A 15,934-nucleotide genomic window follows, 5' to 3' on the forward strand; every position below is an offset into this window, starting at 1 on the left:
ACATTGTTACGACGAATACTTAATTATGCTTTATTTTTGTTCATAAATAATCTAATACTTTTAGCACAGAACTAAACTTAAACAAATAGACATGTATCTGTTATATTCTTACAATATAGATAACTTTATCTCGACCGAAATTCGATAGTAAGAGGTCGTTAGTCTGCCATATAAAAGACTTCAACGCGTGTAGTAACCTCACCGTAATGATCGTCTAAGCCCGCAAAGTGCATCACTAACCTACTTACCACTCCGCTGCGGGCAAATGTTCAAGCTGTACGATTGGTTTCCGATGAATATTAATTGAGCGATTATGTTTTATTGGTATATTAATTAACATTTTCGTTCAAAAAATATAGTAGAACAAAATAACTAAATACATATAATATAATATATGTACCTATACTTTGAAGGTAAGCTAACCAGATATTGGGTTAAGGAAATAACGTTAAGGTTATGATTTTGCGTAACATATAACATAAAATAGCACCTACTCGTATACCTACAGTTTGTCATTTTAAATAAATATAATTTCCTAAACGCATATAAGTACGTACTTATTTATAATCACACAACTTAACAAAATTGTCGTAACATTTTCTTTTATTTGTTTATCTCATATTTATTTTTGTGTGTGTATTAACACAAACGTGATCATACAAAATGTCAACAATATGCTTAAGCATTACATATCCTTGTCCAAGATGCGTTAATGTTTTGATTTTCCGAAGTGTCGCTCCATCCACTTATCCAATTCTCGTAATCGATTATGATTAATTTGTTTTGTGTCAGAGGTCACGATTCAAATCCAAGGCATCACCGATTCTTGAAGATGTTTACATATTAAAATTTACTGATATATGTGAAGATTTATCATACTAATTAAGAGACGGAAATCTTTTTTTTTTAATAATAATCTAAAATAAGAGTAAAAATGAGACGCGGTGAAGAGCAGGATTAACCAATGTCATCGGGCGAGAGCGGGTGGGGTAGGTATTGAGGTATTCTAGTATTTAGTCTCACTACAAATACTCCGTAAATACTTAGGTACAGTGTTTACGAATATAAATGCTTCTACACTCACCGCCCACACTAGGATTCTCTGTATCGTGGGTGCCATGGACACACACAAAGACGAATACACTATTCAGATATCTGTCTGGCCGGGAATCGAGCCCGGAATCCTTTGCGTGTCAGACCGATATGGTGACTGTCGCGCGGGTCGTCAATATTCTAATGTGCTCCCTATTAATGTGCAGGGCACTTTACTATATTGCTGGATTGGAAGAAAATGAAAAACTTTTGTTCTGTTCCTTGTTTCTTTATTGCTCCGTGGGTATACTGCAAGTACTGCGAGTAAAAACCATTTTTTTTTGTGGCCAGACGAATAGGTGGAAAATTGGGCTGACCCTCAGCGGAGAGGGAGGAGTAAAAATGCAACCAAGCACTTACAGGCCGCGACGGCCGGTGCCTGCGTAGTGTGGGGCTTGTGAAAGGACCTCCTGAAGGGAAGACCATCCCTCTAAAAATTCTCCTTAAAAGCTTCGTCCTAGGGGACCGTACAGCCGACATCGGATAGCGACCTCTCGTTGTGGAACGAGAGGCGCTAGCGGCGCTCCATAGAGAGCGACCGCTGGGTAGTTGACACTGAAGGTGTCAACGTATCATGAATACGACTATAATCGTCGGGAAGACGATTATCAATGGAAAGTGGTTCGCCCCTGTGGGCGGCCAGAATATTCTCCAGATCCGTGGAGAGTTTGTTAGAAGCGTCGGTCAAGATATTTCTTGGCCGGCAGCAGTTGTGACGTGTAGGAAGAGGGGCAGCGTAGTCCGCTGCACCCTTAATTAATGGGTTAGGATGTTGTTCTGAGCGGGCGAAGAACGCTTCAGAGAATTGTTTGAGGACTTGTTGTATTGGAGCGAGCTCCAGGTCACGGTGTAGATCGGCGTAACTAAGTCCTACCGCTATGATCAGCTGATTGAGTTGGAGTCAGCTGTTCGCGTCGTCCGCACAAGTATACAATATTTATCAGCTGATTGTGTGTTACGCATAATGAAATCATTGTTTATTAAAACTTATAAACTATTTTCAACTATAAAATAAGTAAACAAATTGAAAAACTTATAATTACATGTCGAGTCCGAGTCGGCTGTTCACGTTGTCCCGCACAATTAACAATAATTCTAATTACCTACAACAAAACAGATATGTAAGATATTAAAAATAGAATAGTACATTACGATACGCGTGGCCAAAGTAGCCTATTTTTGCACGGCGTGAAATTAGCGCCCGAGCGCAGCGAGGGTGCTAAACGCTGTGCACATAATAGGCTACTTATGTCACAAGTATCGTATACTATTTTATAGCTCGTGTGACATAAACCCGCTTATACTTGTCAATTGATATGAAAAAATATGATAATTATTTTGAAAACTTATAAATGATTGGAATTAAAAAGGAAAACTTATAAATGATTGAAATTAAAATTATGAATGAAAAAAAAAACAACTAAAAAGTGACACAACCAAAACCATTGAAATTTGATGTGAAGAAGTTTTGTTTTAGTTAAAATTTAGTAATTTGTACCTAGTAGATTTTTGGGTTAAAAACTTTTTAGTTGGCCTATTCTATTATTCTGCTCTTGTGATAAAGGCAAATCTAACACCACACAGAAGTCAAAATCCATCAAGCCATTTAGTCTACATAAATACAAATCTTTAAATAATTAGTGGCGTCTAGACCAATGGCATATAATAAGAACTGCGCCTAGACGTATTAAAGAAACATATGATAAGCAATCACATAATGTATACTAGTGATACAGAAGAAAATCTATTATCCGGACCTCAGTTATACAGATTCGCAATTATTTGGATTACCAAACGTGAATAAGTAACTTTGTAATAACCGCAGATCAGCTATATTATGTCATATGTGCATTTAAATTCCAGAAAGCAGCCAAATCGCAACGGGAAAGTTACTATACAAACCAAAACCGCGATTACTTCAAATTATAGCCTATCTTATCCCTGCAATTCAGATGAATCCAACGACACATCATATGTCAAAATTAGTGAAGTTGTTTAAGTTTGACAAAGAATGAGAAATACATACGTACAAACATACCGTTGAAAAACATTACCTTCCTCAATCGGATCAAATAGCTTTTCTTCATAAACGCAATTATCCGAAATTTTCGATAATCCGAATGCCGTACCGCAACAAATAGTTCGCTTTATCAAGTTTCTACGGGAGTAGTATTATGGCTAATTTTGATAATGATTCCTAATTTAAATATTATTTCCTACTTTGGTGTGTAGCGAAAATACACAGTCAAAACAAACAATAAAACTCGATACAGCCCAAAAGTTAGTCTTATAGTGATGCTATTGATTAGAATATACACAATGGCAAAAATATTTAGTCTTAAGGGTTGATCTAAAAAAACAGTGACTCAGATGTTTCATTGAGTCTAATGATATTTTTTCATAGTGGTTGCTTCAAAATTAACGGATTATAAAATAAAGTTCCAACCCCTATTTAACGACTTTAAGCGTTGATTTTCAAAAAAAAAAAAATATTATTTACAATCAGAAAGCAAAGTACCAATTTTCATAGACTTTGCTTCATAATCGGCTTACCTCTACACAAACTTTCAACCCCTATTACGCACTTAGGGGTAGATTTTCCATAAATGGTGTTAAAAAAGTTCTATCATTCCCAACCAGAAAGCCAATTGCCAATTTTTACAGTCCTTGCTTCCAAAATAACGGTTTTTAAAATAAAGTTCCATCCCCTCTTAAACGTCCTTAAGGGTTAATTTTTAAAAAACGATGAAATAGGTGTTCTATTATTTTCAATCAGAAAGCAGAATACTAAATTACATAGACTTTGCTCTAAAATTTGCGAACTTCTAAACGAAGTTTCTACCCCTATGTTATCCTCTTAAGGGTAGATTTTCCATAAACGTTGTTAAAGAAGATTTATTATTTCGTACCAGGAAGCTAAATCCTATTTTTACAGTCGTTGTTTCCAAATAAACGGATTTTAAAATAAAATTCCATCCCCTATTAACCAACCTTAAGGGTTGATTTTCCAAAAACTGTGAAATAGGTATCCTATTATTTTCAATCAAAAGGCCAAATAACAATTTTCATACACTTTGCTTAAAAAGCTGTGGACTTCTAAACGAAGTTTCCACCCCTATTTTACCTTCTTAAGGGTAAATTTTCCATAAACGGTGTTAAAGAAGCTCTATTATTTCGAACCAGAAAGCAAAATGCTATTTTTACAATCCTTGTTTCCAAATTAAAGGATTTTAAAATAAAGTTCTATTCCATATTAATCGAACTTAAGGGTTGATTTTCCAAAAATGATGAAATAAGTGTTTTATTATTTTCTATCGAAAACCCAAATACCGATTTTTATACAGTTTACATTAATACTGGGGGACTCTCATACAAACTTACAACCCCTATTTAACCCAAATAAGGGTTGATTTTCCAAAAACGATAGAATTAAAGTTCCACTATATCTAACCAGTGAGGCAATGGCTAACTTTCATAGTGCTGGCTTTCAAATTGGCAAATTTTAAAATAAGCTGTCAACCCTTATTTTACCAACTTAAGGGTTGATTTTCCAAAAATGGTGAAATAGGTGTTTAATTATTTTCTATCGAAAACCCAAATACCGATTTTCATACAGTTTACTTCAAAACTGGGGGACTTTCATACAAACTTACAACCCTTATTTAACCCACATAAGGGTTGATTTTCCAAAAACGGTAGAACTAAAGTTCTATTATATCTAACCAGTAAAGCAATGGCTAACTTTCAAAGTGCTGGCTTTCAAAATGGCAAAATTTAAAATAAGCTGTCAACCCCTATTTTACCACATTTAGGGTTGATTTTGGAAAAACCCTTAGATTAAATTTTTATTACTTTAAATCAGAAAGCTAAATACCAATTTTCAACCAGTTTGCTTTAAAACTGATGGACTTTCATACTAACTTTCAACCCCCATTTAACCCCCTTAAAGGTGGAATATCAAAAAATCCGTTCTTAGTGCGCATCTACATCATAAAATGCAGCTATATCTCAAGTTTCATGATTGTAGCTTCAGTAGTTTAGTCAAAACCTTGATTAATACGTTTTGAACGTATCTTTTCGCTTTTATATATACAGGGTGAATCTCCATAAAGTGCACATATTGAAACAGGTAAAATTAAACCGCATTTTGTCGACAAAAAAAATATAAAAAAAATAAAAAAAAATTTTTTTTGGGTTTTACGACCTTTTGAATTTTTTTTTGGGAATTTTGCACCTGAAGTAAATAAATCGCTATAACTTTTAAACTAAGAGGATTATCAGGTTCAAACAAAAATAACAATGATTGCCAATGATAGGCCGTACTGATCCATGAAAAAAAAAATCAAAAAAAAATCATCTTCCCAGGAAAAAAATGTCAGATTAGTGCAAAAAAGCACTTTTTTAGGTAAAATTTTCAGTAATCATCAATTTCCTCAAAATAATCTAGGCATTTTATTTTTTTATTATTGTTTAATGCAATTCTACGTCGTATTAGCTTTCAAACACTAAAAAAAACACTCCTCTAACTCAAGTATAAAGTTTGCTAGGAACGCTTCAAAAAAGATACTCATGACGCGACGCACGTGCGCCCTAATAAAACTGGTATAGTCCGACCCATAATTAGATGTCCAAAATATAAACAAAGAAAACTATCAAAAATATGTTTCAATGGTAAATTCGTGGTAGTTTCTTATTTTTGACGATATTAAAGTGATAAAACAGTAATAAAATAAATCTTTAATAATTAAAAAAAAAACACTAGCTTGTATTAAAAATGTTATTTATTACCAACACCCTTAAAAACTGCCTATGTTTAAGCGCTCGCAGGAAACTTTATACTTAAGTTAGAGGCATGCTTTTTTTAGTGTTTGAAAGCTAATACGACGTAGAATTACATTAAATAATAAAAATAAAATAAAAAGCCTAGATTATTTTGAGGAAATTCACGATTACTGAAATTTAACCTAAAAAATGTTTTTTTTCACACTAATCTGAACATTTTTTTCTGGGAAGATAAACTTTTTTGTTTTTTTTTTTTTTCATGGATCAGTACGGCCTATAATTGGCATTCATTGTAATTTTTGTTTGAACATGATAACTCTTTTAGTTCAAAAGTTATAGCGATTTATTTACTTTAGGTGCACAATTCCAAAAAAAAAAACTTCAAAAGGTCGTAAAACCCAAAAAAAAATTTTTTTATTATTTTTTATATTTTTTTTGTCGACAAAATGCGGTTTAATTTTACCTGTTTCAATATGTGCACTTTATGGAGATTCACTCTGTATAGAAGATATATGAAATTACAGAAATAAATAAAATTGAAATCATATTAAACAGACATTAAAGGCCACAAAAACAAAGAAATGTGCGATGCATAGATACTTATTACTTATGTACCTGAATGGTCCACATTACACATACCTAATTCGTATGTGGATGCGATCTTATTAAACGAAGTATGAGCTATTGCGATGTTATTTTTTGTTTACGCAATAATGTCTAAGTTCAAAGTATATTTATGTAGTCTCCACTATTATTAAAATGCTATTTAGATAAGAGACTGTTCTCGGTGATATATTCGAGTGAAAGCGATCCTACACCATAATAATATTTTTGTTTTGTTTAAACCAAATAAACATTTTACATATCAACCGAATTACGGGAAACCATATGCATTTTTATTACTATTACAAATATTTTAAAATTCTATATGTATTTACCCTACGTCTGGTAGCACGGCAGTGCCCCAGCCAAGTCGACCAAAGCAAAATAGGGCACCGCCGTAACAGCCTTTAGAATAGCCTTGATAGTGCTAGGAGCTTGAATTCTAAGTAGTCAAGAGGTCATAATATAACGAGGTATATTCCAAAATTACATTCCATTTGAACCTGTAGTTTGCAAGGTTTTTTTATTTTGTTGATTATTTACTTTAACATAGTTCTAAGCTTGTGTTGTGCCAGCTTCAGATTTTACACAGGTGCAGCTGCTTTAAAAGTATAAAGTTGTAGTTACGGCTCCCAAGTAGGTACGCATCCGCTGGACGTCGCGAACGGAGATCGTTCATGCATAGAGCAGGACCTGTATGAGTTGTCCCTGTAGTTCCGGGACTAGAATAGGGCTACGGTATCCCCTGCCTGTCGTAAGAGGCTATTAAAAGGGGGCTTCCGGGGTTGCGGGCGGCAAGAGTGGGAGCTCGAACCGTCCAGTATGCTACCCGGGAAGGACGGCGGTATGTGTGGTCGGATACCGTCGTAATCACCAGATGTTGTGGGAGGGGCGAACGCTTCCCCTGGGCAGAGCCCGATCCGGGTATCGCGCTTGGAGGACTCCGGTTGTGTTCCGTCGGAGATGCCGGAGTTCTCCAAAAAGCGCTGAGGACGACCACCGAAGGGGGTTTTACTGCGGTAAAAATCCCACATAACCCGCCATCGCTCCCATGTCGTCGGGTACCTTTTGAAGGTTTCCCCCTCGAAAAGAAAAAAAAACTGTATGAGTATCTGATTTCTGACTATCTCATCTGTTTTTCAGAAGGCACAGTAAGAAACCACCCCTTGTATTTGAAGTGGGAAACTAGTAAAATATATGCATTTTTTTTAATTCTGTGCATATCTGCAAAGTAGCAATGAAAATTATATGCTGCGTTTTATTGCCCGATTTCTTTCCGAGCCGAACTGATCATAACTAATCAATCTCGCTTGAATCCCTGACCCGACCCTCGTGGCGGAGCGGTCACCGTTCCGATTTGACGCGTAGAGTTCCGGATTCAATCCTTGGCCAGACAGACTTCTGAATAAGGAATTTGGATATATTTTCTGGGACTGGCTGTTCTTCACGACACAAGGATGTGGGGCTGTAAGTGTAAAATCTGGTTTTCCTATCTTTTCCTTTACAGTGCTAAAGTCCACCATTAAATGCTTTCGTATTGTTTCTTTGCAGATTGTGTAGGTATAACCACAAAGGGCATTAAAACAATAATTGATTGAAACACATTGCTTATATTATTTACATTTGATGATGATTAAAAAATGGTATAAGTACATTTATTTCAATAATGTTACATATTTGTTTTGTGTTCCCAATATGACAAATTGTGATAATGCTATATTAAAAAATATATATATTCCTGTTTGGAACTTTCGTTTTAATTTTCACAATGTTTTCAGTACAAAAATACTATGATAATATTCTCTGGGGATTGCAAAATTTGTATATTAGGCTAGTCTCGCCCTTATCATGTTAGCATTTGAATTTAATAAGTTAATTATGCAAGATGTAATAAAATGTCATCACTTATACTGGCCTCAATCACACTATTATGAAATGATAGTTAACCACAAATTTAACTAATCATGTTTAGCGTTGGCAAGTCCTTTACTATGTCATCACACAGTTTACAGATACAAGATTTTTTCAATACATGAATTATTTGTCTGTTCTCAAAAGCTACAAGATAAAATATTACACGCTAGTCATGGTATCATGCAACATCAGCAACTTGATTTTAACATTATGTGATACATAGCACTGCATGTGGCAACCCAGCGGCGCTAGTGCGGGGAGGGCTACCTCCTGCTGTTGCCGCGCTGGTGGCCGCGCCCGCGCACGTACGTCTTGTGCGCGTGCTTGGAGGAGTGGTCCTGCGCCGCGCCCGCGAAGCGCTCCGACTTGGGTGTCATTTGGGAGGAACTGGAGTTGGCTGGCTGCGAGCTCTGCATCATGTTGCGAGGTCCCGAATGCGTGCCGTTGCTGCGCTCGGGGGCGGCGCCCGTGGCAGCCGGCGGAGGAGTAGGCTGCGGCTCACTCATATTTACCTGCCATGAAGATTAGAATACGTTTGAATATTTAAATTAGGAAATGAACTGTGAAAGGTAGTAGAACCTTCTATGGTGTGACTCCAGTGGCACCATCGCCACACTTACTTCTGCCTAATAACAGAAGTGTCAAGTTTAGCTATGTTCTGGTTTGAAAGGTGTGCTAAGGGAGACAAACTTTTCGAGGCATTCCTGCTTAGTTCTTGGAAGTAGTGGCACATCTGTGGCTGACCTTTGGTAGGAACCTAATCTTATCTGGGGTTGATTGTAGATTTCTTGAATGACAGTCGTCACTTACCATAAGGTGGATATGTATTCTATATAATGAAAATAAAATATATACAGCAGTATTTTTAAATGTCTCAGTAATTATGGGACACTATTACATATATTTGTATGTAATTACTTGTTCATTGAAGAGCATGCAGAATTCGCCGACTTTCTGTATGTCGCCGGACTTGCCGGAGTAGAGCGTGAGCGCGGCGCGCCACAGCGAGGCGTACCCGCGCGTGAGGCGCACGATGTCGCCGGGCTGCAGCAGCGCGCCGGGCTCGTCCCACACGGACAGGTTGACGCACGCCGACGCGTCCGCCACGCGCAGCGTGCGCACCTCGCGCGCCTCCTTCGTCAGCGTCGGCGCGCCCACCTCCAGCACGATGAACACCGCGTTGATGTTCTTCATGCCCGGCTTCAGCTCCTTGATCTGCACGTACTCCGTCGTGCTCATCGCGCTCGTCCCACCTCTCGGTACCCTCGGAGCCCTCCACCTGCTCTCGCCTCACTTTACATCCGAGAAATAGACAAGAGGAACGCTGCTTAAAGTTATTTAATGTAAGATTGTTGGAGGTTGTTGAAAACTTCAATATATAAAGTAAATCTTTATTTATTATTAAATCTTTATAACTAATGGCCAGTATTTATGTATTACTTTATCAAATGCTGACAAATAAAGATTATTGCAAAATTGACAATCAGCTGTAAACCATAGAGGTTTGGCTGTCTGTTGTAAGCTATTGTGACCAAAGTCGTCAAATAATTCAGCCATATTGAAAAAGTTTGAATATGTATTTGTCTATAGGCATAAAATCATTAAAACTTTTTATAAACCAAATACACGTTACCACTATATAGACTACTATACTCTTTGCACGATACCACGGTCATTATCACTTCTTTATACTGATAGAATCTGTAAGTTAAAATTAATTGGGTACTTGACAGTTATAACAATAAAATATGAAATATGTTGCATATAATAGCTTATAAGTAAACATAAATTATGCAGTATTTCGTTTATTTTTTAATACGTTCTAAGTATTTTAATTTTTAAAAAGAAATTTTCGATTTTTTATCTGTGGATTTTAAATCCCAAAACGGCGACAGTGCTGCCTCAAATGTCATGTGACGTCACTACATCGAAACCAAACAAGACAAATAATAATTAAATCGTTTGCTGTTAGAGTTGGTTGAATTTATAATATGTTGTGAACCGAAATGGAGCCATACTATATTAAAGCTGATAGCGTGAACCTGCTTAAAGAATCTCCATATATGCAGTGCAATAAATCAAAATGGATACAAAAACTTCCGTGAGATAACCTATGGAAATATCAAATAAACAACGTAAGTAAAACATTCTTTATATTTACATTTAATCATATCGGACAATTAAAACATTTCTTAACTGACTTCAGACAGAAGAAAGGTTGTCTTCAAGTGATTATTAAGATTTTTTTAAATATACTTATGTTCTTATGTGAACTGTTTTAAGGTTATTAATTGATTATATTTATATTTACAGATCTTCCCGACAATCGTATAGTGACGACGTTATAGAGTATGTGCAGTTTAAGAGGAAGGCAAGTTTGTGTTTCATGAAAAGTAAAAGTTGTCCTGAACACAAGGTACATCAATGAAAATGAAAATGTGATGACTGTCCTGCCTAGAAGAAGTGAGGAGCCAAAAGTTTCGAAAGTGGGCACCAGTCTGAAATACATAAAGTAAAGTACACGGGAAATAGTACTTCTTTACTTGCGTAACCTACCCAACAAGATGAAGGAAGAAAAGTGACCATACAGTTCCTATTATTGCATTGCAATTTAATTCTGAAAATGACAGTGATAAAAATATATATCCATTTGTTACGGAAAATAATTTTAGTAATGAAGAAAAGCAGACACACAAGCAGCACAAAAATTTAGCTTAGGTGATCTGTAGTAATTATTGTATCTAACTGTAACATATGATAAATATATACAAAAGTTCTACTGTGTGTACTCACTAATAGAACCATATAAACCAAATAAACAAAGAAATCGGTTAATAAAATACTAATATTAGCAAATCATGTATTTTTAATTATACAGTCCTGTTACTTAATCAGTGCACATGCACCATCAATAATAACACAGTCATGAAATATTTTAATTGTGTCCTATTAATTACAGAATGGGCCCTTAAAATAGAATTCTCATAGACGTCTTATAATTCTATTCTTATCATAGACATCTATATAATATATTAAATATATGAATACTTCCACTTGCTGTTTTGTTTTGATTACGTCCCGTTCCAATGATTTGGAATTGACGAATCACTCGAGAGTTACTAAATTTATTCCTTTTTTTCAATAATACTTCTCTTACATAGATAGTATAAAATGTCATTGCTTGCAAACAGAGGATTTAAACATATAAGAATCTGCAAGTTCTTTAACGTTTATGAGATTTGGGTTTAGGAACTTGTATAAGCAAATTTGTTAGGATATTTAGCGATCGTACTTGAACACATCGTCACTGCACACGCCTTGTAATTTGACATTCTTGCAAATGTACTAATAAAAGTTAAATAATTCCCAAGATTTCCCCTGAAGTATGTGTAGCGTCGAAGTTTATTTCTATATTTTCAATGTGTTGACGTCACGCTACGAAATGACACTTGACAGCCTGTTTTGGCGTAACGTTCCGTTTACCGTAATAAAAATATGTTTTTATTAATAAATAGCCCTTTTTTCGAAAAAATGATCAATGAAAGGCATATATAATACGTATATGAATTCATTAAAACAGTTTCCCAAAAAGTGTCAAGTAGCCAATTTGTTTTTAATTATTAAATATCATTGGTAAAATGGGAACGCATGTGCTGTATTTTTGACATGACTGACCCAAATTGACACTGACAATACTTGACATTTGTAAAACGGTCGAATGCGACTGCTTGTAAACTTTCGAGCGTGTGTTTTAAAAGTTTATTTATCGCTTATTAATATTAACTTCCAGATAAAGATCTGTAAGCAGATTAGAACAGTGTGAAGCACTCGAGTGGTTAAGTTTATTATATTAGGAAAGTGTAATTAGCAGCAAAATGTACAATCAACTAGGCGGTGGCGGCAACAACCCCAACAAGGACGTGGAGGTGGCGTCGCCGCCCGACGACACGGTGTCGGCGCTGGAGTTCTCGCCGCCCTCCGTGCCGCAGACCTTCCTCGTGGCCGGCAGCTGGGACTGCCGGGTAACCAGCCCGCTTCATTATCCTAAACTAACTAAACATTGTCACAGTGCAATGTGCCGACTTCGCTGAGTATACCTATCTCAGAGAAGTCATACCATTCGTCATTTGTGCGATTATACAAGACAGTATATAAAGTAATCAATCCCCGATATTGTTGAACATTTAATTTAATATATTTTGTAAACTTCAGGTTACCTATATGTTATAAATGTTAACAATGTCATTAATGTACACAATATCTGTAAACTGATTTAAGTGAATCTGAGAGTGCTGAGGTATTCTTTTAGGCTTGTTTAACAACTGGGAAAGGCTCTTATCAAGGAATTTACTTTTCATTGTTTCATAAGTAAATATTTTTTACAGACAGCAAATGTGTAAATTGGAGTTGGAGTTGACAATTGAATAAAAATGTAATTTATAATTTATATTTGCAGGTGAGATGTTGGGAAGTGGAGTCCTCCGGCAAGACCATTCCAAAAGCCGCGCAAGGCATGGATGGACCTATCCTGGACGTGGCTTGGCATGATGTGAGGCACTGCTTGACATGTTGCACTTAATGTATTAATGTTATGCAATCATTTATGTTGGATGTTTCATAAAATAACATTTATTGTAGGATGGCAGCAAAGTGTTTATGGCATCCACCGACAAGAGTGTAAAATGTTGGGACCTTGCTGCCAACCAGGCTATGCAGGTGAGGTTATTCAATATGTTGCTATATTATTTGAACAGGAAAACATACAAGGTACAGTTATAAGGTTATCACTAAATGGAAATTGATACACCATTGATGCACATGTTTGCTTGTCTTATTGATCAGAAAATAAAATAACTTTGAAATACTTGTTATGTTGTATGTTATTGTATCAGTAACACATAATAAAATATTTATTGTATGAATTATAAGTTTTAGCAAGTGTTTTTTGAAATATGTATGTACAATTGCAATTATCTACATTTTCACTGCAGGTGGCAGCACACGACGCGCCCGTGAAGACATGCCACTGGATCAAAGCTCCTAATTACACATGCCTGATGACAGCCTCTTGGGATAAAACACTTAAGGTACTAAATAAACCAAAAATACTACTTTGTTAATGTGGCAATTATTTTTTTTTAAACGTCCTGAAATTCTTTGATCTCCCCATGTCTGAGGTATTCTGCTAGTGGATTGTGATTTTGAGAGTAGCTTGCAAAGTATACCCAGTAGGTTCCTTTCAAAAGCACTACTAACAAAATTATTAATATCAGTAACATTTGGTTTAATTCCTTTTATTAATTTATGCAAATGGTATACTACCATTGTAATTACTTAAATCAATTAAATTAAATTATATTAATATTAAATAAGTTTGTGTATGTGTTTAATTTCTTTATAGTTTTGGGATACACGGAGTGCAGTGCCGATAATGACCATGAATTTATCAGAACGTTGCTACTGTGCAGATGTGGTAAGGCAAATTCTATACAAATAAATGGATTACATTAACTGTGATAAAAAAAAAGAACTGCTATATTTAGGTTTGTTTTGTTGGTAATATTATATGATATTGTTATTTGACAGGACTACCCCATGGCAGTGGTGGGCACAGCGGACCGAGGTATTTGCCTATACACACTAGAAAACAAGCCAGCAGAGTTTAAGCGTGTGGAGTCACCGCTCAAATATCAGCACCGCTGCATTGCCATTTTCCGCGACAAGAAGACTAAGCAACCCACAGGCTTTGCGCTCGGTAGCGTCGAAGGAAGGGTGGCCATCCAGTATGTCAACCCCACCAATCCCAAAGACAACTTCACTTTCAAATGCCATCGGTCCACTGGCACTACAGGAGGGTTTCAGGTCAGTTTATCGCAATGTGGGATAATAACTATTTACTTTCCTTTTGTTCAGTACATATTTTATATAGATCTTATGATGTGATCATAGGACATCTATGCAGTGAATGACATCGCGTTCCACCCGGCGCACGGCACGCTGGCTACGGTGGGCTCGGATGGCTCCTTCTCCTTCTGGGACAAGGACGCGCGCACCAAGCTCAAGTCCTCGGAGCTGCTGGACCAGCCCGTCACCAAGTGCGCCTTCAACCACAACGGCCAGATCTTCGCTTATTCTGTCGGTTACGACTGGTCTAAGGTAAGTTCTTGTTATTAAGCAAATCCTTTTTTTTATTATATAGGAGTAGCAGACGAGCATGCAGGCCACCTGATGGTAAGTGACTACTGCCGCCCATGGACATCTATAATCAACCCCAGAGAGGATTAGATATTCCTACCTGAGGTCGGGCACAGTTGCGCCGCTACCCCTGAGGACTAAGTTGGAACTCCTCGGAAAAGTCTGTCTTCCTTACCGCACCCTTCACAACTAAACACAGCAGCGCCTAACACTGCTGTTATTAAGGTAGAAATAGGTGCGGCGGTGGTGCCGCCGGAGTCGAACCACAAAGGGTCCTGCAATTTCTTTTTTTTATTGTACTGCAAAGCTAACTGAAACATGTTCCCCTTCTGGGAGTATGATATCCACAGAAAGAGAAGGGTACCTAACTGGCTAAGTGCCCATTGGTAGATTTTATATCTTAATTTTTTATACGCAATTGATTTATAAAGAGTTTATAAATCATTCTGGTTCACTCAGTTAATCAGGTTTCTTCTCAATAGTTTTCTTTAGACAAAGTTTATTTTAATTTTGTGCCTACACTTAATAAAATTAGCAGTACATACCTTTACTGAGGTTAAAGTGATATATGTGGAGACAGACGAGTAATAGTACCTATAGAGCAACATTTCGTCCACAGGGACATGAGCACTACAATCCAACCAAGAAGAACTTCATCTTCCTACGACCGTGCTATGAAGACCTCAAGCCGCGCTCCACATAATTGTTTACATCCAAATCCAGTGCCCAAACATCATGTTGACTTATTGTGTATACATTTAATTTGTTGTGAAATTACTATGCACATTGCAGTGATGTAAATTATATTATATGTAAAAATATGTAAGTTTTGTGGTAATAAACTAAAATTTTCTTATTTTTTGTATTAAATTGAAATGACAAATAAACTTGCTCATAAGGTAACTGCCCCCAATGTCTATAATGTATATCTGTAACCAATTCTAAAGAAAATATGCTTGCTTTTCAAATTTGGTCAAAGGTGCATTATTATTCCAGGGTGCCAAATTACCTGGTATAACTTTATTATCATTACATGCAAACATAATACTAGTAGTGCACTGTTGTTATAAGAGTTCCAGCATCAAACATTTATAAATAACAGGTTATTGAATTTCATTGTACCAAATATATGCTATTTAAATCTGCAGTCTACGATTTTATTGTCATTCACTACAGTCTTATAGTTTCTTTACAATACTTGTTATGTTATAATTTTTCAAATAAGCTTTCTTATCAAAACCAAGAAATATGTGACATCATAGTCACTAAAGGAGGTATTGTGACTTGTGACATTGGATTGAAACTAAAAATACTTAATTCTACCTAATCATTAACGGTCACTTCATTT

The 15,934-nt window shown here is 36.1% G+C and overlaps 2 protein-coding genes across 2 annotated transcripts; one reads left to right on the forward strand and one right to left on the reverse strand.

Moving 5' to 3' along the window:
* Nucleotides 1-8,067: 8,067 nt before the first annotated feature.
* On the reverse strand, nt 8,068-9,918 carry LOC140756576 (SOSS complex subunit B homolog). The gene is made up of 2 exons (XM_073092103.1): nt 9,310-9,918; nt 8,068-8,903 (listed from the first exon to the last, which is right to left on the reverse strand). Exons 1-2 carry the CDS (start codon nt 9,628-9,630, stop codon nt 8,655-8,657), a joined length of 570 nt encoding a protein of 189 aa, XP_072948204.1. The 5' UTR covers nt 9,631-9,918; the 3' UTR covers nt 8,068-8,654.
* A 2,157-nt stretch (nt 9,919-12,075) lies between these two features.
* On the forward strand, nt 12,076-15,442 carry Rae1 (ribonucleic acid export 1). The gene is made up of 8 exons (XM_073092102.1): nt 12,076-12,413; nt 12,848-12,940; nt 13,030-13,107; nt 13,383-13,478; nt 13,793-13,864; nt 13,978-14,253; nt 14,341-14,547; nt 15,206-15,442. The coding sequence occupies exons 1-8, from the start codon at nt 12,267-12,269 to the stop codon at nt 15,287-15,289; spliced, it is 1,053 nt and encodes a 350-aa protein (XP_072948203.1). The 5' UTR covers nt 12,076-12,266; the 3' UTR covers nt 15,290-15,442.
* Nucleotides 15,443-15,934: the final 492 nt, after the last annotated feature.

The sequence above is a fragment of the Epargyreus clarus genome, unplaced genomic scaffold (genome assembly GCF_041222505.1).
Source record: "Epargyreus clarus isolate Ecla_fem2 unplaced genomic scaffold, WU_Ecla_fem_2.2 ptg000035l, whole genome shotgun sequence".
Classification (NCBI taxonomy): domain Eukaryota; kingdom Metazoa; phylum Arthropoda; class Insecta; order Lepidoptera; family Hesperiidae; genus Epargyreus; species Epargyreus clarus.